This window comes from Apus apus, chromosome 16 (assembly GCF_020740795.1).
Source record: "Apus apus isolate bApuApu2 chromosome 16, bApuApu2.pri.cur, whole genome shotgun sequence".
NCBI classification, from domain to species: domain Eukaryota; kingdom Metazoa; phylum Chordata; class Aves; order Apodiformes; family Apodidae; genus Apus; species Apus apus.
Window position 1 is genome coordinate 7317386 of NC_067297.1, and position 26565 is coordinate 7343950.

The following is a 26565-nucleotide window of genomic DNA, read 5'->3' on the forward strand; positions in this document are numbered from 1 at the left end:
TGCACATACTGCTGGAAACATGTAGCTGGATAGTTCACCCATATTTCAGTTCTTGGAAGTTCCCAGCTGTAGCTTTGTTGATGGACTCCTATTAATGAATACCATTTGAAACGTAGCCCTCGGTTATGATCTATGTTACATATGCCATAATGTTTGATGTCCTCTGTGTTGCCAGTGATAAAATTGATAATGCTGGCTGTGTCTCCCTTGGAGTAGCTAAGGGATCGTGCATGTGAAAAAGGGGTGAATGGAACAGTTGATGCTGAGGCAGAGTTCAGGAGAGCAAGAAATTCAGGGTGAGCCATTGTAGCTTGTCATGTGTGAGCTTGGGGCTCCTCATTTAATTTGGAATATGCTGGTGCCTACATTAGTGAACATGCAGAGAAGCCAGAATGATCTGTGTGATCTTTAGGAAAACCAAACTGTTGGTCACTCTGATTTGTGGGACTTTCACATTACTTGATAGGCATAAGGTCTTGGTGAGGCACACAGGATTTTTAAAAATTCACCCTCAAGCAGCAATATGCTTTTGGGGGATAAACATCTCCCAGACTTGAAAGTACAGAGTGCTGTATCCACAGCAGTGTATTTCTGGGGGAAACTTTTATTTTGCTGAGCTAAAAAAAATTTGCTTCTTAAGGGTCATTTCTGCTTCAAAGTCTATTTTTTTTTCAATAGAAAGATGAAATCTTTATGTCTAAAATATATTCTGCTGTGTCATTAAAATGAAAGGAATCACTAATCAGAAAGGGAAAAAATACCAGAGTCAGCTGTATATACCACCTTTGTCCTTGCTTTAAGCAAGGGAATAGTCTCAAAGAAAGCAGCACAGTTACACGTGAGAGAAAGACTGTCTGGGTTTACCTCTTGACAGTCATTTTCTCCTTCAGGGCAACACATATCTAAGTTATAATTACCTGGAAGCAATGCTGTGCCTAGTAACCATGGATAAATAGGACAAGGCTTTCCTGGTGTGGAAGACCTTAAAAGGATGTGGGATTTGAGAAGATGGAGAGTAAGGAGCTGCCGTGGTCCCTGAGTTAGAGGGGAATCGTCACAGCTATTCATGAGTTGTGTCACACAGTTTTCTTACACTGCTGTGAATCACTAAATAGAGCTGGACTTTTTGTAGAAAACCTCAGTCATAAATTCCTAGTTTTAAAATATCAATGTTTTCACCAATTATAGATCTGGAGGATTGTTTAGATGATGGTAAATTGTTAGTTGTCCCATGGACTTTCTTCTGCCCTCCCCAGTGGCTCAGCATGAAAATGAATTTTCAACAAATGAAGTTTTCTCAGAAAAAGATTGCTCAAAACTCACTGGTATAGACACTTGCAATTTCATGCTGCCATAAGGCCTCCATGGGAGTAAATTCTGCAGCAGAAATGGAAATGGGAGCAAATCCAAAAGTATCCTGAATAAAAGAGCAGGATACAAGATGACTTTGCCTAGCTCTCCGGAAGTTTTATTAATGGTCAGATCAGTTGAATGTTCCTTAATATTCTTGTGGGGAAGTATGAAGTTCTGATTGTATAATTAAATTATAACTGCTGTGGAGGAATATGGGCAAGAAACATTAAAGACTTCTGAATCAATAAATCATGGTCTTATACAGCATGCTTTATTGATTCTTGAGATGCTTATTTCCCACTCTCCTGTCTATTCTAGAAGAGCTTGGACACAGTGATAGGAGTGACTCTACTGGCCTTTTTGTGTGGAACCTATTTGGGGTTGTAATTCACATCTTTTCACTTTCAGTCTAGAATGTGCAATAAAAATTCTTTCCCCAAATACAAAACTTTTGAGCCTTTTAAAGAGAGTATGGCACATTGTAGAGCTGCAGAACTAGCCTGATGTAATTTGACATGATGATAGTTTAGATTTATCTCTAATACAATGTCTTTCCTTTCACTGTTTGGATGTTGTTCCCTTTCTCTCCCTTTCTTTACAAGGATTTTGATCATCACTGCCCATGGGTCAACAATTGCATAGGACGGAGGAACTACCGCTATTTTTTTCTCTTCTTGCTCTCCTTAAGCATGCACATGGTTGGAGTGTTCACCTTTGGGCTCATCTTCGTATTAAACCATATAGAAAAGCTGGGAGCAGCTCACACCACCATTACGTATCCTTCTTTTTGGTCTTTTAAGACTCAAGGTGGCTTCAGAATTAATCTGAAGCTTTGTCTTTCTGGAACTGGTGGAGATCTGCTCCCCTCCTTATCTCCCATTGCTCTTTCCCTGTAAATGCTTAGTGCAGGTTTTCCTCTACCCATCTGACCTGTGTAATCATCACTCATCCCCAAAACTGCCTTGACAACCCAGCAGAAGGATATGCAGCCTCCCTAAATTTTACTTCAGTTGGGTGTGACTCTAAACTGCTGGATACTATTTACTTTAAAGGAGATTTTGCCCTAAAAGCAGCCCCCCTACATGCTGGTGTAGCACTAAAATCCCTGGCTTCATGGGATGCTACTCCTGTTGATTAGTGCAGAACAGTCTTTACAAGAGTTTACAGAATCAACGAGTTCACATTGATTTTTAACCATCTCAAGGATAAGGACCCAGGCTAGGATCAGATGGACTTGACTTTGAGATAAAGTATTGCCTAATTAAGGGTGAGGGACACCCTCCCTATTTCCAAGATATTTTTTTTTCTCCTTTTCCTCTCCCTCTCCTTCATAACCTCTTTTCCCCTTCAGTCATCCCAGTTTCTTTAACTCCTGGATACAGAATGGCTGTCATGTGTGTGGCTGGGTTGTTCTTTATTCCAGTCATTGGTCTCACTGGTTTCCATATTGTTTTAGTGGCCCGAGGGCGCACAACAAATGAACAGGTAAGAAGCAATCCTTTCTCTGTGTTTATGGCTAAGATGTTGAGTTGGGAAGGAAAGTCAGCAAGTCAGATTGTGTAAAGAAAAAATTATTTCTTTCTTACAAGTAACACTCTTTCTGGAGATTTTGTGAAGATCTAGGGGGGTTTTGTCAGATTTTTTTCTTGAGTGCACTACAGCCAAAGGTTTCTCCATTCAAACCACAAAGGATCATCCCAAGCTTATTTACCATTTAAAATCTACTCATAGCCTTGAAATAGGTTTTATGTGGTCAGTACTGCCAACCCTTGAAGTTCAAACTTTATGAGTCAGACTGAACAAATCATGAGATTGAATCAAAGGAAAATATTAAGTCATGCTTTTGCCCTGTCTCCTGATTTTTTAACTCCCCCAGCTAACCCACACTGCACATAATAAGATCTGAGCTAGCTCTTTGTCTCAGTATCTTTGTTTCTTTCTTGCTCTCATGTGTACGTGCACAATCACACAAAGAGGTTATTGGGCCTAACTTGTTTTGCTTCTCCAAACCAAGTGCCAGCATGACATCTTGTGCCAAAAAGCCTGTAGAACTTTAGCTCCTCTACAGTTACTCAAATTTATATAATCCACAGCCTCTATGTGGGCGACCCAGACCTATATGCATGTGTGAATCAATAGCATAGGATGGCTGATAGAGATCTAGTTGTGGGATTGGTGGCGTGGCCCTGCCATTGAAAAGGGGTAATTCAGTCAGGAACCTTGACTCTGGGTGTGCCCATCAGCTGCACACCAGCACTTGCAGCTTTCTTGCCCAGGATCATTAATTGTGTGCATTCTAGTGCTTTATCCTTTCACGGCTCCAGCTCCAAAGTGTCCCTCATACATCTGGGTTTTTTTTCACTTTTTCAATTTTTCCACATCCCACTTGTATTAACTTTTGGGGCTTTTTCCCCAAAATGCATTTTTACTGCTCTGGTGTCTATGGGTCCTCTCTGGCTCATGCTGATCAGGGTGCTGTTCTGCCTGTCCTGCAGGCTGATGGCTTCATGCTTACGTAGCATGTATGGTTGCTGTGCAGAGTTGAAGACATCTGCCTGAGGCCAGGCCTTTCTAAACTGGGATGAGATTGTCTCCTATTCCACAAAAGGCAATGAAAACTTTTATCCAGAATAGTGTGGGAGGTTTACATAAGTATCTGAAGTCATCCAGAACTGTTGCCTGACATGGCCTTTGAACAAAACAGGTTTACTGTAGCTGTGGATCTTTAAAGGCTTTTCTCTGTCCTCTTGGAATCAGCTGCTCTTTATTTTACAATTGATTTTGACCAAGTATTAGGTTTGATAGTACTAGCAATAGTAGCATGAAACCCAGGGCATTTCAGTCTCATAGCCCAAATCATGGTCTGCCTTAGGCTTGTCTTCATGCAGTGATGCAGACTGTCCATTAAAATTCTAGGCTGAGGAGGAAGGAAAAAATTAAAACAAACAAAAAAAATCTAACTTCTTGTGTTTATGGCTACACTAACATTTAGGAAGGCTGAGAATTTTTCATTTAACTTGATTGAAATAAAAATGGAAAAATTAATCCTAGTTTGGTTTGGTTTCTTGAGCTACCAAACCGCTTGAGATTAATTCATCTTCCCATGCTATTTTCTGAAAAATAATCTGGTCTTAATTTCTGTTTAGTCAGATGTACTGACTTGTCTGTAACTGGAGGATGGATGTTCTCAGCCTTCAGGTCCCTTTCAAAGGAAGCATATCTAAGTTATTAGAGCACCAGACCAGGGGTGATGGATATGAGATCTGCTTTTATCTTTGCCACTGTTTTAAAATATTAACTTTTCTCCTGCAGTCTCAGTATTGATTATCTTTTCTCACACTGTTAGTTATTGACTGCTGTCAATTTTCCAGTTACAATATGCTCAGCCACACTTGTCCTCTCTTCCTAGTATGTTTTATAGGCCAGTGTTAGAGACATTTTTGGTGCTTTACCGTAAATTTTTGTTATTTTTTTCATTCTGGAGTTCATAGGTTTTGAGCATTCATAGTAGGCAGTCTGTGATTTAGAAATGAATAGTGGCAGAGTTTAGATGTTTGTGAGCTTTCTGAATGCCTTTGAAAGTCTTTTATGGAATGAAAATAACCCATGACCCAACATCTGCTCATATCCTTGTATTTTTAGTTTCTGAATAGAGTAAATAAATATTGTTCCTTCTAAGACAGCTTTCTATCAATAGATTTCAAACTCATTTAGTAGCCAAACTGATATAATTAGTAATGTAATCTGTGAGAGAAATTTTATTTTCATATTGTGTTTGAGCAAATGGGCACAGAGATATGAAGTAATTTGCCAGCATCTGGCACAAATCAGCTTATGCTCAGGATTGAATACAGATGTGCCAAACGTCCCAGGCCTTTGTTTTAGTCATCAAGTTACTCTTCCAACACTCAGAACTTCCAAGATTTCTCTCTTGGCCTTTTTATGTTATATCAAGGAGGTCAACACAATATATTGCAAAATCATTTAATCATTATTATTTTATGTGCAAGTAATGAAAGTATTTCTGGTACTCTGTAAACTTGTTGCTAGATCAGAACTACAAGTTGATTAAAATGCATTACTTGCAAACAGCACAGTAATGCTTTTAATGGCAGCCACTATTCATCTCTCTGGCTTTATTGGTATTTATCCCCATATGGTTACTTTCAAGTATCTGCCTGTAGAGTACAAACCTTTTATAAAGCTTATGAAGCTTTGAATGGATCCCACCGGTCTAATGAGTCTTGGCTTTTATTAAACTAGCTAATTTCCAAGCAAACATGGTAATCACAGGGGAGTTCCTGGCACCCTCCTGCACAAGGCAGTGGATCATACTGCTTGCTGCTAGGGCTGCTAGAGAGAACACTTGGCTCTCATCCAACATTAAGCATGTTGAATTGACATTCTTGTTTGTTTGGAGGGGACTTGCCAAGGCAGAGGAGTGGAAGTGACAGGAAAATCAAAGGACCAAAACAGGATGTCTGGCTGACAGCAGGCAAAAATCTAATGGAGAGGTGGACCTGACCACTTTGAAATGCAGTCACATTGAGCTTATTGCCCATTTGGCAAAGGTTCTTTAGTTGGTGTGCCTCCTAGCTAGAAGCAACTGATGGAGGTGATGTGCTACAGCAGGAGAGAGGAAGTGCAGCATTCAAACAAAAAGGAAGAATATTAGGATAAGAGCAAGGCGTACTTGTTCTTGGCTTTCTGAGGGTTGGATGATGACTTTTATATAACTAGAAATTTGAGCCCTACCCTGAATATGTTCCCAGGTGACAGGTAAATTCCGTGGGGGAGTGAATCCTTTTACCCGAGGTTGCTGTGGAAATGTGGAACATGTGCTATGCAGCCCCTTGGCTCCCAGGTAAGAGAAATGCTCTCAACTGGGAATGGGGGAGGTACAGTAGTTGTTGGGACAGAGGGAAAAAATTGTGCTTGGTTGGGCTCAGAATTGAAAGACCATTGGTGAAATAACAAGGAAGTAAAACAAAACACTCCTGAATGCAGAGCTTTGTGATTGCTGTTTTAATGTTGTATGGCTGTAACCTGTCCAAGCAGTTGTTTTCTTAATGTAATTCATAACATAATCCCAGGAATGTTTGTCTGAAATGAGCATGTCAAATTATATGAAGAGCTGATACCTTTGTCTGCAGCAACTTGTTTATCCAGTGGATTTCAGTAACGAGGTAGGTTTCAGTGTGTTATCATACTCCCAACGTGGCCTTTTGCACTGTGCAATGTCCAGGTATTCTAGTCTGCTGGAGAAAGGGAAGGAATCTAAAATCAGCCTTTCTCCTTAAGATTTAAATCTAATTTAAGGCCACTATGGCTTTCAATCTCACTGGCACTTTCATTATCATAAAACAGATTTTCAATGAGATCTACATCATGGAACTTGGGATATTATTTATGGCTTTCTATTTTGGGGAAAATGAATTTATCATTTCACGTTTTGAAATTGGGATTTTAATGCAATAGATCAGAGGGAGTATAAATGTCATAGATGCTGAGCTGTCCAGCCTGCAAACATATTAATAATAGTACTACAAGAAGACTTATTTGAGCCTTTTCAGGGTGGTAGGCAATTCCAGACACTGACACTATTCTCTGTCCTCTTTTTTCCTTCTTTGCTATGCAACAAATAAGTTCTAAAAGTCTGTTATATGTGTTGAAGTGAAGACACTGGAATAGCTGCTTCTCAAGCTTACCAAAACTTGAAAATCAGGTCAAGATACTTTAAGAGAGTCAGATATTAGAAGTTGGGAGCCACTCCTCTTGAAAGAGAGTGTAAATACTACTATCATCATGGTTCTTCTCAGACTTTTAGCAAGCAGAATATTTGTGTTTTGTGAAGACTTATTCAATTGTCCTGTATGTTGAAAGTCACTGAGCTATCACTGCTGGCTTGTCCTATGCACTAGATATAACAGAGAAAGCTTATGTGCACATATATATTTATACATTGTCCAGCCACTGCCCAGTTGCACCTACAGAATTCTAGTCCAGTGAAAAAAAATTAGATATCTAAAATCAGCCATTTCCCTTTAGATTTGTTGCTTCCTATAGACCTGTTTCTTTTACCTCCATTTATTTGAACACTCAAAACACACTACAGAAACAAGCCACACACATCATCTTCTCCATGTTAAATCCCTGTGTGCTGGGTCTTATTCCCCCGGTCACTGTCTTCTACCACAGGGAAGTTGTTTCATCGTAACTAGGTAAGATGGAGTAAGTCACTTTCATTGGCAGTAGGCCTCTCTTCATGTGAACTGTGCTCTTGTCCTTCAGTGCTTCAAAAGTTGCTTTGGTTTTTCAGTGCATCCTCTCCTTTTGCTCACTAAAAATCCATAGATCTTTTTATTAATTTGTAATTATTACATCCATCTAAATAAATGGAGTTTGCTTACGTAGATTCTGACACTTTCACAAATCACAGTGTGGAAGCAAGAAGATTTTCTTGTCTCTGTGCCTTGTTCTTAGGTTGTTCTTTATTTTAATGATGACTGTTGAACGATTACTCAGGTACATAGTTGAGCCCAAGAAAAAGCAAGCTGTGAGTGTGAAGCCTCCTTTCCTCAGACCTGATTTATCTGAGCGACAGATCACAGTGAAGATCAGTGACAACGGAATCCAAGCCAACCTCAACCGGAGCAAGGTAAGGCAGCCTTCGTTCAAGTGCTGGTTTTGAAGAGCATGGATAGAGCATTATCATGCCTGGGAATGAGTTTGTCATTTAAATTCTCTTTGAGATGATACATTTTTTGGAGGAAATTACAAAGGTTGGTTCCTTGTAATATATTTAGTCCTCTGAAAGTAACCCAGGTTCAGTGACAGCAGCTCTTGATCCAGTAGCAGCCTTTTTGCTTCTGGGCATCTTCTGGAAGAGGTGGTTGTTCTTTGCAATAGTTACTGTCTCTCCCAAGAGTTGCCATCTCTGTGTTCAAATTAATTTCAACTAACTTAAAACATTGCAACAACCCTTGTACCACAAGGGCAGCTGTTCTACGGCAGGGAAGGTTTTGAGCTTCCAGACTGCAGGAAGGCTTGTGGTCCAGTGAAAGGAATACTGGCTCAGAAGCTGAGTTCTCTCTTCGTATTTTTTCTGTTTCTCCTGGCATGAAATAGAGAAGGATTCTTTTAGTTATCTAAAAAGCAGTGGATTCAAAAGACACCACCTCCCAAGATTTATATGAATAGTTACTAGTTACATTCTTTGGATAGTTACTTGCTGTGAGCTGCCTGGAAGGTTGCTGGAAAATGCTAAAAAAACACATTGTCTTCTACCACATATTAATTAGCATGATGATAATGTTATTTAGCATGCCAAGTAGACTAGGACAGAGCATTTAAAATTGTACTGGCCAGTAATGACAATGTTAATTTTACATATGACAGTCCTTGTTGCAGTGGATGCTAAATCATGTTTGTCATTATAGGTGTAGGTAGTTCTTGTTCTATGGTACAACTAGCACTCTGACACATGGTGTTATTTAACCAGGTTGCGGATAATGATTGATTATTTTGTCATTTTCAGTCTAAAATGAGCCTGGAAGGTCTGGAGGATAAAAGTATTGATGTACAACCACCTCTCCCACCCAAAGGAGATCCAAGCAAGTACTCTGAGCTGAAAGGGCAGCTGGGGACCAATGAAGGTATAGTTGCACAGTGTTTTATTTTTAGTAGTAAGAAAATATTTTAGTCTCTTTAAAAAGCTTTTGGTATTCTTTCAAAACAGTAATAGAATCTGGGTGAAGGTTTTTTTTTCAGTTTACAAGAGCTCTGAGCTAGAGGAATAAACAGCAGGAAAGCAAGAAAAATGTCAGCTTGAAGTAGTTCATATAGGCCTAGGTTTGATGCTTCAGTTTCACAGAGTTTCTAAACCCTTTTAAACCCTTTTAAAAAATTTTGATTAAGTTGAAGATGGAAAATATCATTTTGAACTAAGAAATCAGAAATATCAGCAGGAAATGCTTTGGCATTACAAACGGAATTATTTCATTTCTGAAAATGTGAAACTAAAGCTTTAATACTATTTTTTAAATCTCTTTTTTTTCTCCCAAACAAAGCTAGCAGCTGAATTCAACCCAAACATCTAGTATTTAAAATCATGGCAAAACTGCTACTCACCAAAATATGTCACCCAATTTAATAAATTATACTTTGTTTCTCCTCTTTAGATTGCTGATCTGACAGCAACATACTTTTATTTTCACAAGGGGTCCATTGATTTTTGTGGAATTCTGCACAGAAGGTCTGCAAGTTTTATTCTATCTAGAACAGATCTGTTTGCAGAGGACTGTGGATAGCAAGGAATTAGGGATGATAGTGTTCTGTCCACACATTTTAATGGCAAGTCCTTTTTCGTTTCCTTTCACAGAAGGTGGCCTTTCTCCCAAAATGATCAGCCCTCCTACACCTGCCATGTACAAGTACCGACCAGCTTTCAGCAACAATCCCAAAGTGCACTACCATGCTACAGCTGAGCAGGTGAGAGACCCTGGGAGAATCTGTTCCCAACACCAGGAAGCACGGAGCTGAGGATTATTTCACCACAGGGCTCTAGTGAATATCAGAGTGTACAAGTAAATAACATTTGGCGTTGTTCTGCGATAGTGTGTATTTTCACTGTGGTCTTTATGAAAACATGTCTGCTTTTGCAGCTTTCCTTTTCTGAGCTTGTCACGTCTGTCCTGCTGACAGGTGTGCCCTGCTGCTTTGCCACTGTCTTGGTCTGTTGATGAGATGCTGAGAAGTGTCACCTCCCGTTGGCTTCTCCTGACACAGATGCCAACTCACATTCACTTCAGATAGAGCTGGGCATGCTTAGTGCTTTTCTGGATCAGACCCTTTGGCCAACAGACAACATGCTCACTAGATTCCTTTAGATGTCAGCTTGCAAAACAGAAACAACATTTAAAACATCCCAAAGGATATTTTAGTTGAAATTAATGGAAGATTCCTGATGTTTGACCTTCCTTACCACCTTCTCAACACAGCTGAGTTATATAATGAAAAAGAAAAATAGGCTTCCTAACACTTGGCATCATTCCCTCCTGTCAAGAAAACCAAGGTCCAGACAATTTGAGAGATTTGTACTTGAACTTTTGACTGTTTTCTCTCTTGCTTAGGAGTTTTGAAACAGTTTACACTGTTTTCTTTGGAAGCAGACTACAAAACTGTGCCTACTGCTAATAGGCTTGTTTTTCTTACTTATTTCTCATGGATTTGTTGCAAAAACTCCTTTGTTCTCCAGGACCTAAAACCAGCAGTTCAAAAATCACTGGTATAACTTGTATATTTGCAATTTGTAACAAAATCTTCATAGACCAGTGCAGATATCCTTAAAACACACATACCACACACATGGTTTTCATGTGATAAATTTCACCAACTCTTCCAATATCATACCTGCAATAAAAAGAGGGAGGTGATATAGGTAAAGAAAGGAAAATATGGTAGAGATATATAGACTACAGCAATGCTGGAATAACACAGAATATTCCCTAAAGGGTGAAGAAAACTGTTCTAGTATCCTTCTCATTTTGAAAACACAGATGGTGATAGATAGTGGAATTCCAGCTACCACCAAGTTAGGGTTTCAGTCTTACTGCAAAAACTATAAATCTTGTTCTCTGGATTTACCACGTAATGAAGAAAAGATTGGCTTATGAAAGGTTAACAACAGTGTATTCACTGTATTCAGGAAGTTTAAAATCCTATCCTCTTCACTTTATTACATAAAAAATGGCTTGACATACGATTAAAAATATTCTATACACAGGCATCAGCTAGCAATTTTGAACTGGGAAGCTGATAGTGTTTTGGGTCATGATGCCAAAAGTCAGATAGCCATGGAAGACCAAATGTGTTTTATTCACTCAGTACATGGGGACAGATGCAATCTAGATAGAGGTCAGGGTCTGATAAGGCCAGGAGACTGGATGGTGCTATGGAACAGTAACAGGGTACAGTAGATTCACTCTGAGGGTTAATGTTTTGATCCTAACCTAAAAAGATGTTGTTACTACAGGCTGACTGGTGTCCACACAGTCAGCTTTGTGGACTTGTTCAGTTTTATAGTAGTCACAACTTTCTAGTAGTCAAGTGGGAATACTATAAAAATGAGTTCATTTGGCAAGCAGATAGGATAGCATGTATTTGTCTGCCAAGCTACATCTAAGTATAAGGTACAGAGGGAAAGAGACTACCTGGGGTGAGGATTATCATGCTGTCTCTTCTGTATCAGTTCTTCAGCTTGTCAGTGTAATTCTGCTTTTGAGCAGTGAAAGCTGTTAGGAAAGGGGGATCAGGGCACAAGGATAAGTAACACAAATACACTTAAAAGCTACGTCATTGCTCTCTCCTTCTTACAGGCTGTCACTTGGTCTCCTTTTTCCAGAGAAGGCCAAATTCAGCACTGTGCTCCAGCAGATAGTGAGCTGGTTTGCATATTTCCCTATCTTCTAGCTCAAGGAAAAAACTTGAAGACAAATTTAGAATAAACCAGATTTTTGCCAGTTATGCTTTTTTGGATAATTTTCCTTAAAAATAAATTAGATAAAGAACAATCTGCATTGATTGCATTTCTGATTAAATATGTGACTGATAATAGTTATTTTTTTGCAGAGCCAATGTAGCCAGTTTATTGTTCATTATGGCAACATCTTCCTTAAAAATAATATAAAAAATATTTGCTTGGTACAGAATGGAATTTTAAGTAAACAGAACTGTAACCAATCTTTAACAGAGTAAACCAAAATGAAGTCCTATCTATTTTCAGTGCACATAAATAAATTATGGCCTATGTTTTCTTGTTTGTTGTGGCCACTCTCTCTTAGATAGGCAATAAAAAAGAGAAAATGGCTTAATTTTGTTGTCTAAGTGGTAAGAAGGAGCCTCTCTGCTTTAATTAAGCTTAGGTGCTTGATTTTGAAGACCTATGACCAGAAATTCAGAATTACTGCATATTCATAGCTCTGAGTAAAGTCGATAAGTGTGCTGGTCCCCAGTGTGTTGAAATGAAGCCTAAATTATTTCTGACTCAGGACACAAAGCCAGACATCCCTCAATTCAAGAGCTATTTGTAGAAAACTTGAAGTGAATTGCTTTTTCCAAGGGCAGTATTATCAGGTTACAATCTGATTTACCTTGACTGAGACTCGTCTTTCATTCTGTTTTTTCAGTGTCCATGTATTGACATATTTATTACTGTCAATATTATTTAACACTTATTATTAATAACTCCTCCTTGCTTCTAACATGCTTATGCCCATGCTGAGCAGGAGTTAGGAGATTCCTGATATTGAACCTGTGTCACAGCTGGGCTGAGAGCCTGAGAGACCTCCAGCTCTTTTCTTCCCCTGCACTCACCATGGAGAGCAAACCTGTACTTACGTATCATTGGCTTCTGTTTCTCATATTCATCTCTGTTTTAGATCACCATGCAGGAAGGACACAGTCAAGGGGCTCTGATAGAAGAGGATGGCAGGAGCCTTGATTACCAGTCTGAACCCAGCCTGGACATCCCCAGCTACCGGAAGAGCTCCCTCCACAAGACCTATCAGTCTTCCCCACTCCAGATAGATTCCTTCGCTGTCAATTCACGATCCCTGAGCCTGAAATCTGCTGGCAGGAGAGGGACAGACAAAGTGCCCCTTCATCCAATGAAGTCTGAAGGGGCAGCTTCCACCCCTTACAAAAGCATCTTTTCTCCCAATTCCCTGTCAAACAGAAATGGGAGTCTTTCATATGACAGTTTGCTAAACCCCATGTCCCCCCCGGGGAGGAAGTGCATTGCCCATTCTGCAGTCAGCTCTGTTGGGTACCACTCCCCCTATTTATCAGCCAAAATGTGCCACCTGCGGGGGAGCGAGCTGCAGCGCCAGCCCCCGCAGAGCTTCAGCCCCGTGCTGGGGGCCCCAGCTCCACATCAGAGAGACCCCTCCCCAGTCCGCTATGATAACCTTTCCAAAACCATTATGGCATCCATCCAGGAGAGGAAAGAGATGGAAGAGAGAGAGAAGCTCCTTCACTCACACCCTGATTCGGTGTTTGCAGACTCAGGTGTCTATGACACCCCTAGCTCTTACAGCCTCCAGCAAGTCAGCACGCTCTCTGAAGACCCACGCAGCATGGCAATGAGATACGGATCTAGAGACAATCTGATGGCTGCCAGTTTTAGCACAAGGAACCCTATACTGCAGTCCTCAGTGTCCTCACTCTCAAGTGCAATGACAAGAGCACCAAGGACTTCCACAACCTCTCTGCAAGCTGATTTAGCCAATAATAATGTCCAGTCCCATCAAGCACTACAGGGCAGGGTGAGCAATGGCTCCTACAAATCCCCAGGCCACCAGGTCTCATCGTCCCCCACAGGGATGCCTAGGTCACCCTCTTATGGAGGCCCAAAGGCTGTCTCGTTTGTAAACACTGTGGACATTACAGAGGTGCAATCAGTGGGAGCACAAAGGTATGTACTGGTTTAGGTGCTGTTTAGCAAGGGGAATCTGTGACCATGTGTGGAGCACTTTGCAGGAGGCATGACCCAGATTATGTTTGCTGTGAGCCAGTGAGGGCAGGAGGTTTGTGGGTGTTCTTCAATTCTGTGACACCCTCATGGCAACCTCATCATGACAGAATATTTGCACATTTGCTGTAACTTGAACTAGAGGTGGTCATTTAAGTTGCAGAAGTCATAGTGATTTAGTGTCTTAGCTGAACTGCCTAATTATTTGCAAGATACAAGGCAGATTATCCCTCCTGTTATGTATAAAAAAAGGTTTAGTTGGCAGCCTAAAGGGAGACTGGACACAGCTTGCACACAAAGGCAAAGCTGAGATCACAGTACGTGCAAGTATATCCTGCACTAAGGGACTCGAGCTGTGACGAGTCCTGGAGATTGTGCTTGGTGTAGAGAGCTGTGTATTTAGGTATGTTGAGTGCCCCATCATACAGAACTGGTGATAAAAGCACAGAGCTTCTTGCCATTACCTTAGGGCTTCACTATCTCCTTCCTCTCTTTGAAAAAGCATGGGGAGAGAGGATTTGCTGTGCTGAGAGCTGCAGGATGTGGTATCTGAGCAAGATCCTCAGCTGCAGGTTCTGCATGCACTTTGATTTCTTTCTTTTCCTTTTGGAGACTATAGGTATGGAAAGTCTGAAAAGAGATACATGATCCCACTGAGGATGCAGAATTTCAGCCCTGATGGGACCAAGAGGGCTTGCCAGAAGTATTTAGGTTTTGTTTGCATCTGGCACTTACTGCACTGTTCTGTTCTCCAGCTAAGGTGCCAGGTTTCTCACTCCAGCATTTTGGTGAAAGTTACTGATATGTGGGAGGACCATTATTGTAAGTCTCCTGAAGTTTCGTGCCAGCAGGTTTTTCCTGAATGTTTGCAAATGAGCTGTGGTTATTAAAATGATTTGTCTAATGGTGTAAGATCTAACATTCAGTAGCTAGATAGACATTCTCTCCTTTTTATATGTATTAAAGAATTTAGTTTATTTCAGGTAAAGAAGACCTGTGGACTTTTTTTGCCTCTCTGCCCTCTGTTTGAGACCTGGATGTGTCCGCTGTTGCTGTAGGGAAGATGCTAATATGAAAATCTGTTTGACTTTTCTTAGTCCCTGCTTCTTGGTTGTGCTGTCAGCCTGTTGGTCCCACTGCTTTTACATTGTTGCTTGTTTAAAATATAGAGCCTCTAAATTCACTTCAGCTCAGCTCTTTGAAGTAAATGAAAAATACAGTGTCTGGTAAAAGTGGTCTAGCTATTAAAATAGCTACAGATTCCATCAGATGTTAAAAAAAAGTTGCAGACATATGATACCATTACAGAAGATATTTTTTACTCCAGTTCCTGAAGTCAAGTACCTATTTTAATAAACTTGAAAAGCTTGAAGTTTTTAACTTAGAGAAGTAAATCTCCCACAAGCACTCTGCTTTGTACACCTAGCATGTTTTTTCTGTCATCAACACTACAAATGACTTTCCCTCCTCCCCTTTCCCCTAACACTCCCCAGCTCCTTTCTGCCTTGTTTCAGGAGACCGACTGTGTTCTTCAGGAAAATTTCAGCACTGAATTAGGGCTTTTATGATGCTTTCGTGAGACAAATGCAGAATTTGGTCCCTGCATATTTTGGCTGTTTGGGGATACAGCAGTTTTATGAAACCACACAATATTTTTGTTATATTTAATAATGTGTGTTCTGCTGGTTCAGATACCCACAGCTGCATTCTGTACTGCAAGCACAGCTTGGATATGTAACAGAAGCTGGGCTGGTGTGAGCTGATGGACCTGCTGCTCCAGCTCCAGAGTACAGCTGTCAGACCAGGGTGACACATAAGAAGTGCTTTTAGGTTTGGAGCTATTCTGAGACTATCAAGAGCTGTGTAAAAGTCTGGGGTAGTTTGTTTTGTTTTGCAGACACATGTAAAGAAAGAAATTGCCTTTTGAGTACAGTTAATCAATCAAACCCTCTGGCCTCCAGAAACAGTCAGGGTGGTCTGAAATAGCTCAAGCTGCCTCCGTTTGCAGGCAGACAGAAAGTGTTCTCTTGTTCCCTTTGGAAGGTACTTCAGTCCCCTGTCACTGCTGCTGGCAGGAACCAGTCTTAAGCTTCAGACTGAGGCAAACCCAAGCAGACATCCAGTGTGCAGGAGTGAGATGGGAGCATACGGGAGACCCTGGTTGTGCTGGCACTTCCAGAACATACACAAATTCCTTGGTAGGCTTTTATCTAATTACTTTGTGAGTCCTGGGGACAAGGCACATTAAGCTTTAGTGCACAGTGGCCTAGATTTAAAAGATCTTTTGAGGAAAGCCTGTAGTTCATGCTCCCTGGCAGTAGGTCATAAAGAGTCCATCTGGAATATGGTCTTTAATTATAGGCATCCTAGAGTGCTTCCTGACTTGATTCAGTTTGTGTCTTCTGTCATAAAAAAGTCTTAACGCTTCACCTCTTCTATGTCCCTCAGAGATGAGCAACGTAATTTTGTATAACTGGATATTTAACTGGAAAGTGGTTTTTTTCTGAGTATTTTATTTCTGATTTTAAGACACAGTTTAGCTTAAGGTCAACAGTTGTGACAGTTAAACCCTCCTGCACCCTACAAATGCTTATGCAATTAGTTTGGTTCAACAAAGCATTTAAGCAAGTAGTTAAATGAAAAAATATTACTGAGATCTGATCCGCGGACCTAATGGCAAAATGAATTCTCCCATTTCAGTGGCTTTTCGTCAAGTACATTGGCTTCAACCACTTCACTCCCACATGCAACACTGGAAGTCAGGGTAACAGTGATAATTGTTTATCCTGAATGAAGCTGTTGTGCTATCACACTTTGGTCACTAACGTTGCATCTTTTGATATTTCTTCTGATGCAGGGATGACATGCAGTTGAAGACACCTCACAGTAAAATAAACGGACAGCCAAAAGGAATATCCAGGTTGGGTTCAACATCAAGTTCCCAAGGGACACCTGTCAGCCCTGCTAGACACTCAAACGTTAAGAAGGTGTCTGGAGTTGGTGGAACCACCTATGAAATTTCAGTGTAAAATAAAAAAAACCCACAAAATTAAAGAAAAAAAAAAAAAGAGCCATCCACTCAGCCAGCCATGAAGCAAGGAGCACTGTGAAAACTCAAATAACAACAAAGAGGGAGCAGCAGCAGCCGGCCACTCTCCTTTTCTTGTTTTGGATTTGTTCTGTTTTCGTTTTCTTTTTTGGCCAAAAAACAGCTGCAGCCTTATTCTTGAGGGAATAAAATTGTACAGTCTATCAGACTCTTCCTGAACCGACAGACAGGAACTGGCTATGACCAAACACCACGACCACAGAGCGGATTTCTTTATCGCAGGAGAGCACTAGAACCATTGTGCGTGCGTCTGTCCAACAAACCTGTTGTGTACTAGTTGTGCTGTGGAGAAGTATGGTCGGTCCAGGATTATTCAGTTTTTCCCGTGCCCCTTCCCAGTTCTTCTGGCCAGTGATGTGTCCAGCAGGAGTCAGAGGCCCAACTGCTGTTTTCCTACCAACGTGGAAAGCAGGCTTCCTGTGCTGGGCAGTCTGTGGGTGTGAGAACGGCTCTGTGTCCCCAGGCGTTGCAGGTTGGGTTCCTCCTCCTGGGAGGGAGCCAGGTGAGGGCAGTTTGGCCACAAATGCCGTGTTGTCTTTAAAAGCCTCCTGGCTCCGTGGTCCCAGGAGCAGGAGAAAGGATAGCAGCAGCTTCTCACTGTTCGCCATTCGCCTCCCTGTGTGTGAAATCGTGTGTGCGTGTGTGTGCGCGCGTGTTCGTCTCTTGTGGACAAGGACTGCAACACCAGTAAGGATCTTCCACTCTGACCTCTTGCTCCCTCTGGTTTTTAAAGGCTTCTCTGACTCGGAAACAAAATCAACCAAATTAGAAAGGAAATGTTTGGATGGGAACAAATCTTAAACAGCCATCAGCTGCTTTCCCTGCACAGTCCTTATTACCTGTTGGATTGAGGCAATAACAGATTTTTACTGCCTTGCCCTGGTGCCGTCTGTGTAATCCTGCAGTAGGGTTATCATGATCGGGTGAATTTACAGTATGTTTAACTGAGCCAAGCATACATCTAAAGGATATACATTTTCTGTCTGCCTAATGACTAGCACATTCCCTCTGGTCTTCAATAGTGTTCAACAAAGGATTTTCCATTTGGTTGTTATTTTTTCCCCTGGGGAACAACTTTTTAAAACAGTATCAATCAAACCTGTTTAACATTCTGAGGTTTCCTTTTCCTGTCTCCAGAAAACTACATTTTGTTGGTATACTTTGTTGGATTTAAAGACAATTTTACTATAAGAAGCAAGGGGTGCATTACTTTTGTCACAAACACAAAGACTCCAGCAAAGCTAATTTTGGGACAAATTGATTATTTTTTTCTTTCCTCCATTCCTTGTCTCCTTCTCCTTCCCATTCAGTTACCACCTCAGAAGTCAAAAGTACTGAGATCTGAACCAATGCTAACTAGCCAGATCATGTGTGCAATTAAGAATATCCTGAGTGACTGTTGCCAAAGTCACTAAAAATATTATTTATCACTGAGCCAGTCAGCATACAAAACCTCAAGTTCCCACCTGAGTGTCCTGGTGAACAGTTTTGGCTAGAGAGCTAAATTAATAGTTTTTCAGGGTATTTGTTTCAAGGCTTTGAATCCTTTTCAGTCCTTGACTATAATGGAGAGCTCTCCAGCTAGCTGGTAGCAATTCAGAATGTATTGATAACATTTTATTTTCATGCATGTTGAAATTAATTTTTCCAGAAGGCAAATATTGACTTCAGTTTTGCCTGGTTAAAATTTATATTTTGATTTGATAAATCTTTACATCTGCTGCAATACATTATTATGATGTCCCTTGTATATCACATCATGGTTTGGAGAGGAAGGTTGAAGAAAACAGGAAAGCTAATGATCTATGTGATGTTCCGTGGTGCCTGAAGGGAGAAACCTGGAAAGAAATGGAGCTGCAACAGGCCAAAGTTACGAGACAGTGAGCTAGCAATCAGTGTGCATTTTATTGTCTTGGTGGTATTTTAAATGCCTACTGTAGGGACACTGAAGAGCAGAGAAGCAATAGTCTTTCTATGCAGATTTGATCACTGGCATGTAGAATTTTGTCTTTAGTTGAAGGTACCATAACTGGATCAGGTATGGATGGAGCAATATATATTAAAAGACTGGACAGGCTGGCTGATGAGAAGATTTAAAGGGCTAAAAACATATCACTGGCTGAACAATGAAGTGGAAATTGAGTATCTTCATTTTACAAATATGTTAGTTCAAAGATGTAAAACCAAAGGTAAATCAAAAGGTTGTCACTAGTAACCAATGGTCTACATTTAGAAGGGGGCAGAAAAGATGGAAGGGAATGGGCAGTGGAATAGTCTTCCAAGGAAGAGTATTGGTGAAACAGAATCACAGAATCATTCTGGTTGGAAAAGACCTTTATTGGAGACTAACTTTTTAGGACAGGCAAACTATATTCAGATAATTAATTATACAATTTCTGCAAGAGGTGAACCTGCAGGGGCAAGGGGCTAGACCAGATGGCCTTATAGATTTCTTCCATCTTTAACTGTTACCGATCTGCAACTCTGCCCTGAGGTTTACTCCTCAGGAAGATGCAGTATTTCCTCAAGGACTGGAATTCACTCTGGTGCATAGAGTATCACAAGACTTACTTGTTTTTAAAGTATCATGTATGCCATATGTAAGCCCTGAAAATGAGGGCATATGTGACACACTGAATTTGGGCTAGGGAGTTAGGCAAGGGCACATTTTATCATGAATCTCTGAACATGTACATGAAATTCATGCAAGCAAGGCTGAAAATTTGCACCAATGTAATATTTGAGATTAGCATCCCAGTGATGCTCCACTCGGATTGTTCTTTCTCCTGCATTTATAAAAGAAAAAGCTACTGAGGAACTTGAAAGGGTGAAGAGCCTTTGAAGTTAACTACATTAGTTCATGAGAGAATTTCTCAGTAAGACTAAACACAGTATTTTGTGTGTAAAACACTAATATCCAGGGTTATTTTGACGTAGTTCAAAAGGGGTAAGGGAGGAAAGAATGGATGCACTGTGTCTTTACAGGTTCAGATGTGAGGATTATATATTTTGGAAGCAGTTTTGCCCACAGTTGAGAGACATTCAACTTGTTAATAGGTTTACAATGGTACCAAAGTGGTTTTTTTTGTTGTTGTTGTTGGTTGTTTTTTTTTTCCTTTTGAAGTTTGCATATAATTCAGTGCACATAGCCTGGAGTAAATTATTCAAATCTTCTGAAATAATCTAAGCAGAACTGTTAACAGGAGATTGAATGCAGCAAATCCAGCCTCATTTCCATACAAGGCACTGAACCTGCAGCTATTTTCTCATAAACGTAAGTGTCTGTTTCCATAGCTCCTGTTGCAGGACTGGGGACCTATTTATTACATTTAATTCTGGAGCAGACTAGCCCATGTTAAAATATAGTTCTTCAAGCAGTTTACAGATTAGTAGTAAGGTTCTTCTGCCCAGGTAGTCTCTTTTTATGTAGACACTGCAGGCCAAATCTGCTGGTGTAAATTGGTGTGGTTCCATCAATGCTCATTTAAGTGATGCTAATGTACAGTAGGTGGGTATCAGCCATGAAAATCCAGCACAAGTTAACACATTTTGTAAAGTAGCTTCTCTATTTTTGTCATGTTTATTTCATGTTTCAGAAGTCTTAAATCTTTTCAACATGTTTTTATTTTTAGCTGTGGATTGTATTACTTATTTAAAAAAACAGCAATAGTTTTTGTTTAGTTTATGCATCAGTTTTCATTGCATATTGCATTTTATTAGCCATTTGTTCCCCGTTCATACACTCCCATTTAGCCTCCAGGTTTTCATTGTAGTTCAATCTGCCTTGAAAAGTTGGATCTCTGTATCTTTAATTGTATAATATATTGAGTATTATGAAATTAAATGTACCTTATTATGTGGGTGGGAGAGAGAGGAAATATTTTTACTTGAAGCCTTAATATTTTCTTTTTTTACTACTTTGTTTATTGACCTCATAGGAAAGTCTGAATAGCAAAGACTTTGAAACTCTGGGCCAAATACTGCACTGATGTACAACCAGCATTTGGCCTCCTATGTCAAAACTGGATGCAGACATAACCAGAAGTGAACAAGGGAAAAAGCCTCAGGGTGGTGTATTTTCCTGAAGATCATTAATACAGTCTCAAATGTGTCCGTAAGCAAGTACATTAAAGAAGTCTTCAAGTCTTGAATTTTTAAGAAAGGTGATAGCAGGAACTGCCCTTAATATCTTACATTTGCATTTTCTTTTTAAATTAAACAAAAAAAGAAAAAGTGATTAATTAGTTTGGTTAAAGTCAGCTCTAAGGGTTGCACGGAGCTATGTGTTAGTAGCCATGTGCAGCAAATGAACTGTGTTGTGTTGCTGTTCTAAAATTGCTAACCAAACATATAATGCTGTGTCAGCCTGGCCTAAGATAATCACCTCCTGGGCGTTATAGTGGACGTTCCTCAGATGATGCCTATTCTTCTATAAGCCTAATGTGGAAATTGCAATGTGGTTTTCTTTGGACTATATCTGTGGTCCAGACTAGAGATATAGATATAGATATATATAGATATTCAATATTTTTTTTTTGTATGGGAAAGATGGGGTCAAGGTTGCTGTCTCTGACAGTCTGGAAAGTTAATGTTGAACTGTTTTTATGGTCTGTATTTCACCTGTTCTGCCACCTTGAATTGTTGGAATGTATCCGTGCAGGCTTTGTGGAGCTCTGTCTGTAACTTTTTTTGTGGCTCTCGTAATACATATATATATTTTTTAAACCTTTGAGTCACTTCAGTACTTTCAAGTGTCCCGTTTTCCCCGATGAGCAACTCCTCAGATGCATTCATTTGCTGAGGTGGTTGATGGTGCACTACTCTTTTTCCCTTCCCCTTGTGCAAAACGTGAACTGAAACAGAACTGGAAAGGCCAGATTCAGTGCAAGATCTGCAGGTGACAAAATATTAAAAGAAGTGATTGCAGGGTAAGTCTCATTTTCAAGGTGCTTTTGGTAGAGTAGAGAATATGCTGAGTCTTTTTAGAGTGTCTCCTAGTTTTAACCAGTGGATCATGCTGGTGAGGCCACAGTATGGGATCTATGAAACAACACTAAACTGAATTTTCTTTACTGGTTTTTATTAAAGTTGTGGGGTTAATAGGGATCCTGTGGTCTAGCACAATTGTGAATCACTGCTACAGAGTAACTGTGGAAAAAATATTATATTCGTGTTTGTTGAACTGTTCTATCCAGGATATCTGGATTTACACATCCCAAAGATGTCAATTTTTTAATGTCTTCCTCTATGTATATGTTTCTAGGCTTTGAAAATACAGCTGTTTGATCTATAAGACTTGTTTAAACATACACAGCTGCCAAGCCCGTCTAACAGCAGCTGCTGCAGGACTCCTGATGCCGTAATTTGCATATATAGGCTAATTACATTAAGCAAGGATCCATTCAAGCATGTTCATCATAAATGCCAGTCATACTTGTTTGCTGTCATGTCTTCACATGGCAGAGATTACTTTGTATATTAAATGGCCAAAAATACAATTACCAGGCTCCACTGATGTTGGCTAAATCAAACAGAATTGTATAAACTCATGATCTGTTTTAGTACACTTTATTTAAAGACATCTTGGCTTACAGTGATCTCTTTCTAAGTAATGGATAAATTATCCAAGTTTGTATTCACTTCTCCATTATTGTTCTCTTTTATTCTGCAGGACAAGTTTCAGTTCACATTTTGGAACATAATAAGGAGAGACAAAGGAAACTATTTATACAGGTGAATATATCTTTCAAGAGAGGATATATCTCCTTTTAGGAGAGGAGCAGTTATATGATAAATTGATGAGACTTACTGTCAAAACAGGTTTTGTTCACCTTGTCACAGTAACTTGAAATTTAAACTAGGGCTTATTTCACAGCTGATATCTCTGTAACCCTGAAACATTTAAAAATGTCTTGGTTAGACATTTCAAATTATATGAAGAAATGTTATCTACTTTTACAGATTAACAACAGTCCCATGATGGTACATTTTACAGTGCCTTATATATATGTGTATATATATATGTATATATATAATGCCTATATGTATATAATGTATACATAATTGTGTACATATATTCAAGTAAAACTAGTGACAGGTGTCCCTATCTGATGTGTTTTAAATGGATCTGGTCTGTGTTGACAGAAAAAAAATAATTGTTGCATCAGCAGCAAAATACAAAACCAAAAATACTTACTAAAATGTAAGCAAATAAAATTACTGGAAACAGTGTTACTGCCAGTGGTTATGTTCCAGACCATGGAAGACTGATAGGTAGACCTGCCATTTTAAGGGATATTTAAGGGATGATGAAAGCTTGGAGAAAGTGAAGAATTTGTAAGAACTTGAGGGATAATGAGAGCATCCAGTGCTCAGACCTATAAAGGAGAGGTGCAGGAGGGGATGGGCTGTGTCTCAGGGGAAGCTGAAACCTTACTCAAACCATCAGAAATTGCCTCAAACAAGTAGCCTTCAGAAAAGTGGCTCCTGGCCATGACAACAAGAATCCTTCAGCCCCACTGGCATTGATGGTATTTCACCAGTTTGATCAAATGGGCAAACTGAATCCTCCCTCCCTAGTGTTTTTTTTTCTGCCAACAGGGTTACAATACTCATGGCTCTAGCTAGATATGGAACAGGGACTTGTGCAAAGCTTCAGGCAGAGGATCTTATCTAAAGAGAGAAAAGTGGCTTCTGTGGAAGAGACTCTCATCTCGTGACTATAAGGAAGGTGATTCATGTTTCCTTTCCATTGCAAATTATTTCCTGCTGCATTGCCATCATATGCACCCTTTGCACATGCATCCTGGTGTTGATTTTTCAAACAGTGAGGTTGGCATTTATTTGCAGGGAATATAAAGCACTGACACAACCTATCCATACAGTATTAGATCTAGAATTAATGTGGCCTGAGACGGGCAGCACACCAGACTATGTGAGCACTGGGGGCAATGCTGAGGTTTACCAATATTCCTAGACTGTGTTAAGATATTTTGTCTATCCACTCCTCATTAAACAAAGTGATTTCTGCATTCGTGATCATAGACCAGTTTGATCAGACTATATGGCAGAAGTGCACAACTTAACTTATGCAGCAGATTCTGCCACTTCATGAGCTTTTCTACAAGTTTAGTTGCATTTTAGAAGAATAGGGGTGCCACACGTACGTGGTATTATAAAAAGTATCCCCTTTCTGAAATAAAATAATTTTACAAATGTAAGTAATTAAAAAAACTTCTTTTCAGCAGACTTTGGGAAGTACCTGCCATGTAAAACCATGAGGGCCATATACTACCACCTAAAGTTTATTTCACACCTTTAAGCTCCCTGCCTCTACATGGAGCTTGTTATCCATCTATTTCTTCAATATGGGGTAAGATCAAGATTTTAAGGATGTATTTGAGCATTTTGTGTGTGAAACCCTCTCACTGAGCTTAGTGGTAACTTAAAGAAATGACAAGGAGGATTTGTCTGATTAGCTGGAGAAAGGACAATGCCTGGAACACTTTGAGGAAAAAAGTAGCCTTCCACATAAATGAAGGCACTGTTGTGTTGTGTTAGCACTGTTGTTTTAGAACCAAAGCATGCCCATGACTTTGGGTTCAATAAGTCATGTTATCAACAGGTAAGTGGCTCCTGAGCAGTGGTTTCCTCCTGGGTTCACTGCTTCAATGGATGTGAGGTGGATGGCTCCTCTGTGTGCATACATGTTGAAAGCCTCGTTCAGTTATGTAGGTGCAGAGCACATGGGGATGGGGATCTTTAGATCAAAGATGACTTTTGAAAGCTCATAAAATGGCACGATAATCTGGTTCCTGTGCACAGGTGGTTTAGTGGAACACAGCTTTACTGTCAGCTTTCTCTCTTGTTCATTCATTTGAACAGATGGTGAAAGGGTTGATTGTTGTTGGTTGGTTGGTTTTTATAAATACAAACTAATGCTAGTTTTTCTTAAAAAATTCACCTTGTAGAAACTGCAGCATCTGAGTAAATTTGGTGGAGAACAGCATGATCCAATTTTTGTACCCTGAGTGTTATGAATCAATCCATCTGGTCTTGGGATCAGCCCTTATTGTTTCATTGACATACATATAAAATAACAGATTTAAAAGCAGAGAACTAAGTAGTTATAAATAGGTGGTACTTGGTTATGACTAATTTTTTCAGACATAATATGAGATAATGCAGACAAACTGCTCTGTTGTTGGCCACAGTCTCTTATATCCAAACACACGTGCTTCACACTGCTATCTTGCTGGCAATTGCCCAGAGTTAAGCTATGATCTGCAGTAAGAGATGTATCAGTTGGATGTTCAGCTGGAAACATGGTCTGCACTTAAGGCCCAGGGATGGGCTTCAGGCATTCTGGCACTGGTTCCTGGCTTCACTTCAAGTTACTGCAGACTTGTACGTCTCTCTGTGCCTCTTCGCTCCTGGTCAGATAGGGATGCAACTTCCTGAGCTCACAAATGTGTTGTACTTGTGAGAAGCTCAGACCCTATCATTGTGTGATCAGCTGGAGCCAAGCAGATGCATCCCATAGGACATGAACGGGAAGAGACAGTGTCAGAAGAGAGCAAAGGGCAGTTAGGTTTATTGTTGGCAAGAAAAAATTTCTCTGGTTTCTATCAGCATGAAAGATTGATTGGCTGAGTTAGGCAGCACACTGTTAAGTACACAGAGGTCTCTTCTTCCTGCTCCTGATGAATTTCTATCATTATTTTGCAGAAAGACAGAAGGTTATGACATAGGCAGGGCCTTGATGAGGGTAGGGGTAAAAGGCAGAATAATAACATAAATCTTCAGAGCCTTTTGACAGGTTTGGCTGGGGACTGAAAGCAGGCTGGCAGGGAAAAGTTCAAATGGATTGCTGTTCTCACAGGATAGCCATTAGTTTTTGGCAATTCCACATTCTTCTGCACTTATCTTGGAGGGACAGTTTTAGTATAAAATGTATTTTTTAATTTTAAGCAGCAACCAGTCTTTCAATGCCATGTGTGTGTCAAATGCACCATAAAAAAGCCAGAGTGAAGCATTGTAAAAGTAATTCCCCTACACAAATTGCTGAAGTTGGCAAGAAGAAAGCATATGTATTTTTTTTTCCAGGCCAGTTTATAGTTCAAAGTTGTATCTTGTATGAGCTATTAAATTGATTACAAAACATAAATTCAACCTAGAGTAACAGCAAATTGCTTATAACTCTTCATTTTGAAGTTACAAATTTTTATAGGAGATCTCAAATGCAGATTCAAAAAACTTGCATAAGATGGTACACTGTGTATTTCAGCTATTGCTACAGCAATGGCTGCTGAATGTGGATTTTGCTAACATTTTTTAAAGAATTCTGCATAAATTCCTCCAAATATCAACAATTATTTTAGCTAATGAACCTGTAGTTAATTTCAGCTCAGTCATTTTTATACATTACTTCTTTATGAAGCAAAGTTGCTGGTAAATCACAGCAGATTATAACAATAAAGTGCTAGTGACAAATCAGTTGGGATGGAAAAACAATTTTCTTGAATGAGTTTCTGTCTGGAGCATATCCCATCAAGAACTCTTTCTTGAACCCAGT

The 26565-nt window shown here is 39.9% G+C and overlaps 2 protein-coding genes across 4 annotated transcripts in view; both read left to right on the forward strand.

The window, feature by feature from the left end:
- The window catches only part of ZDHHC8 (zinc finger DHHC-type palmitoyltransferase 8), a 109299-nt gene extending 88677 nt beyond the window's left edge, over positions 1-20622 (forward strand). For all 3 annotated transcript variants that reach the window (XM_051633664.1, XM_051633663.1, XM_051633665.1), the window contains exons 4-11: positions 1956-2128; positions 2736-2838; positions 6126-6217; positions 7879-8011; positions 8891-9008; positions 9734-9843; positions 12792-13825; positions 16740-20622. In XM_051633664.1, the coding sequence (XP_051489624.1) occupies positions 1956-2128; positions 2736-2838; positions 6126-6217; positions 7879-8011; positions 8891-9008; positions 9734-9843; positions 12792-13825; positions 16740-16911 (1935 nt within the window). In that variant the 3' untranslated portion in view covers positions 16912-20622. The remainder of the gene's footprint in view (positions 1-1955; positions 2129-2735; positions 2839-6125; positions 6218-7878; positions 8012-8890; positions 9009-9733; positions 9844-12791; positions 13826-16739) is intronic.
- Positions 1-26565, forward strand: part of DGCR8 (DGCR8 microprocessor complex subunit) — a 1090394-nt gene that overhangs the window by 129070 nt on the left and 934759 nt on the right. The gene's annotated exons all lie outside the window — the stretch shown is intronic.